This window comes from Parus major, chromosome 19 (assembly GCF_001522545.3).
Source record: "Parus major isolate Abel chromosome 19, Parus_major1.1, whole genome shotgun sequence".
NCBI lineage: Eukaryota > Metazoa > Chordata > Aves > Passeriformes > Paridae > Parus > Parus major.
The window spans coordinates 844,640-848,881 of NC_031787.1; the positions used below are offsets into that span (position 1 = coordinate 844,640).

The 4,242-nt window shown below is 52.9% G+C and overlaps 1 protein-coding gene across 1 annotated transcript in view; it reads right to left on the bottom strand.

Annotated features, from left to right (window-relative positions):
- GALNT17 (polypeptide N-acetylgalactosaminyltransferase 17) overlaps nt 1–4,242 on the bottom strand; it is a 137,251-nt gene extending 133,009 nt beyond the window's left edge. Inside the window, exon 1 of the mRNA XM_015646930.3 lies at nt 3,862–4,242. Coding sequence (XP_015502416.1) covers nt 3,862–4,099 — 238 coding nt within the window. The 5' untranslated portion in view covers nt 4,100–4,242. The remainder of the gene's footprint in view (nt 1–3,861) is intronic.

The window sequence follows — 4,242 nt, forward strand, 5'->3', positions numbered from 1 at the left end:
TTAAAAGCTTGGCCACCTTTGCTGTCTCTGCTCCTGTAAATTCCCAGTTTCTCAGATTCCTCGTGGCCATCAGTGGGTTCCTGCATTAGCCCCAGAGGAATGGGATGAGCTGATGGGAAGACTTTGCCCAGTTTTTCCCAGGATGCAGAACACAGCTCCTGAAAATGCTGAGTGCTCCCTTCTGCACCTCTGCTCCCTTCTGCTCCTCACCTGGTCACACAGCACAGAAACCCCCTCTTTGTAAACTGAAAAGTTCATTTGTGCAAATCTCCAAGAAGTTGGAAATAATCTGGATCACAATTTGTACTTATGTAATTGTCAGCACACAGAAACCAGACTTGGATCAAAAAGAGAACTTGTAGTTAACACCCAGAGTAAAATACACACACTCCTTTCTGACCTTCATTACCTTTCTCTGGACATCTGCTGGACAAGAGAATTCCATCCATGAAAGAGACTGCAGAAATTAAAACCCCTCTGAGCTCCCAGATCAGTCCTGCACACACAAAGCCCTCCCTTCCAAAGGGCCCCCTCAGACCTCTGTGTGTGGGAGCCATTAATTAATTCATTAATTCATTAATTAGAGATCAGCAAACCCCACACAACCTGGGCAGCGAGTTAAAGAGCAGAAATCAACCTCTAGAAAGAACAAAGCAAATGTCCAGATTGGGCCACCTCTGGGACAGCTCCTCTTGCCCAGAGAGGAGTAAGAAGGAGCCTGGTGTTATTTCCAGAATGCCCTGGCAGAGAAACACAGTTCAGACAGGAGGATTGTGTCAAATCCCTCCTTTCCCAGAGCCAAAGCAGTGGTGTTGAGCTTGTTTTGATGGCCAACCTTTACAGAGATAAATAAATACACACATAAAACATGAGGGCTGCTGCACCACCGAGAGCTGTTATTTCCAATATGCTTTACATGACTCACAAACCAAACCCACTGCAATGGTATGAGCAGACTGCTCATTTCATCTGCACAGAATGGAGCTTTTGAGGACATTCAGGTTTTTAAAGATGGCTTCAACACCCACTGAAATCCAGCCAAGTCCTATCATGCAGGAGAAATCCATAGCTGGCTGCACTCAGAGCGGGCTGGAGCTTCTCTCTTTGGCCAAACATTCCCAGTGCTCTGTCAGGTGCCAGGGCTCCACTTGCCACCCCATGGAGACTTTATTCCATGGCTTTGTAGCTGCTAAACCAGATTTCAGACTTCAAATGAGACGTGACCTTGTAGAACCAGAAGGGAAATCTCATTTTGGGTGGGGGCTTGTGCAGGGAGCTTAGCCCAGAGCTGAGGTGGGGTTTGTGAGGCACCTGCACCAAAATCCAAGGGAAGTGGTGAGCTCCAGTTTGCACACTCCCAGCAGGGAGGGGATTTCAGGTGCTCCTCAAGTGCCCAGGATGAAAGCTGATCCAGGCACAGAAAATCCCTGGCAGGAAAGCCCAATGCAGCTGCTCCTCATCCTCAGTCCCAGGGGCTGCCCCTGACTGTTTCCTGCCAGTGCTGCTGGGTGGGGATGGGGCTCACCTGGCCCCCCACATCTTGCTGTAACCCCCAGCCCTGTCCCAGCACAGCCCACAGCCACCCCTCAGATCACTGAGCTTCTCTCAAAACCACAGGCACCAAATACACACTAAACCCAAAGTTACATAAGCACTGTGCCAGAGCTGTTTTTCAGCCAGACCGATCAGTGCTGCCATAAATCACCCCAGGACGCAGAGGCCAGACAAGATGTCACATTTATGTGCTCAGCTTTCTGCCTGCCCTGAGAAAGCGTTTGTGATATGCCAACATATCCATTCCCTCTCTGTCCCCCCTGGTGTGTAGGTGCATGAGAGCTGCTCAGCACTGAGCAGGCTCCAGCCCACAGCAGCCTGGGGACAGCGCTGTGCCTGGCCCTGGGCTCCTCTCAGCACCAGGAGCAGGGCAGGGAGCCCCACATTCACCCCCAGAGAAGGGCAGGAAGGGATAAGCCCAGCCCAGGCTGTGTCTGCAGGGATGGCACACTGCTGCATGATCACTTGTCCTGTCTGCAACACGGGCTCTCATCTGGAGCTGCAGCTACTGCCCAAATATCTGCTACATCCTGCTGGAAACTTCTGCCCCAGCAGCATCCAGGAGCAGGCAGTTTCACAGCTTGACTGCAAATAACATTCAACTTTCTACCTTATTCCTCATTATTCTTACGTTTCTCCTCTGTTTAGTGCTCACCAGTGCTGCTTCAGCATCTCGTGGTGCCAGGCACAGGCAGGACAGGTTTACACAGCAAGTGGACAAAGCAGGGATATCAGTCACACTTGATCCCTCTGCTGAGTGCTCCAGTGCTGTCCCCAAAGCTCCAGTGCTGCCCAAGCCAAGTGCTCCAGGAAAGGCACACGGCATCCCTGGACCTGCCTCTGCTCCTGGGTGACAGCAGCTACAGCTGGGGCTCAGCACAGACAGCACACAGCAGATCTGGGCTCAGCACAGACAGCACACAGCAGATCTGGGCTTAGGACACAGCACACAGCAGATCTGGGCTTAGGACACAGCAGATCTGGGCTTAGGACAGACAGCACACAGCAGATCTGGGTTCAGGACACACACAGCAGATCTGGGCTCAGCACAGACAGCACACAGCAGATCTGGGCTTAGGACAGACAGCACACAGCAGATCTGGGCTCAGGACAGAGCACACAGCAGATCTGGGTTCAGCACACAGCAGATCTGGGCTCAGCACACAGCACACAGCAGATCTGGGCTCAGGACACAGCACACAGCAGATCTGGGCTCAGCACACAGCAGATCTGGGCTCAGGACACAGCAGATCTGGGTTCAGGACACACACAGCAGATCTGGGCTCAGGACACAGCAGATCTGGGTTCAGCACACAGCAGATCTGGGCTTAGGACACAGCACACAGCAGATCTGGGCTCAGCACACACACAGCAGATCTGGGCTCAGGACACACACAGCAGATCTGGGTTCAGGACAGGACGGGGCACGAGCTCCACGCTCCAAACTCAGAGAGGGAATCCCACTGACACTGCCAGAAACACCAACTCTGCCCATTCCGACGCACAGAAACTCGCAGGGATTAAAGCTACAGGGATTGGAAGCAATAAGCAAGACCCTTGATTGAAATTACACCCCCAGTTGTGAATCTGTGGGGAACAACTGAAAAAAAACCAGCTTCCACTGTGAGTGTTTTAATTAGATACCTCACCTAGATTTCTTACATCTTTACAATGTGTTTCTCTATCCTGCACAGCATCTTTAAAACTCCCTTTCTACGTCTCTGAACTACTGAACCTGGTGAGATTTTAATAGAAATCCCTTTTCTGTGCTATAAAGAGAAGCATTACTTGAGATTTTAATTAGCAGTTGTCAGTGCTGAGCCATAGGAGACACTGAATAGTTTGCTTAACTTCTTAGAGAAAGTGTCTTCTGCTTTCTGACCTTCTGCACTCAAATGATGCAACACACTTGAGCCATTTGAGAACTCCTTTCCAAACGCAGCTCCGTGGGAGTGAAAGCCATTCCCTCGATCAATGCACCCTGTACTGCTCCAAGCCGTGCTCACCCGGCTCGTTTGATGCAGAAATCCTGCCGCTGTCAAATTCTGACACTTATAAATCTGAAAGGCAGCGTTCTGTTATCACCCTTCCCTCCCATCCTGTGCGAGGCACCCGAGCTTTGGACACGCACGGAGCTCGGAGCCCAGATGTTAAATCTGTTCATTGCATTGAGGCTCTGCTGGCACAACAGAGGGGAGAGCAGGGTCCGGCACGGAAACTTCAGGGGAGGCGAGCACCCGCTCCGAGCCTCGATTCACCAGCACCGACCCTTCCCCAGGCACTGGAGAGCAGGAGAAGCGTTCTTACCGTTCAGCTGCCTGTAGACAATGTCCTCTAGGAGCGAGAGCCTCTTCAGCACCGCATCCTGGATGGAGCTGATGCCGTGGGCTGTCAGGTTGGCCACCTCTGCCCTGGGATGGATGTCATGGAAGGAGTCGCCGCTCTTGGTCGTGATGGGTCTGCACTTGGCCAGGAAGAGGACGAAGCCGGCCACGGCGATCAGGTTTAACACCAGCAGGACTTTGACTCTCCTCAAAGAAGCCATCAAAGTTCCCGAGGGGCCCCGCCAGGCGCCGCGCTGCCGGCAGGGCTATGGGAGCGGCAGCTGAGCGCACATGGCGGGGACAGCCCGGCCCGGCCCGGCCCGGCCAGCGGAGCGGGAGGGCTGGCGAGCAGCGGCACCGCTCG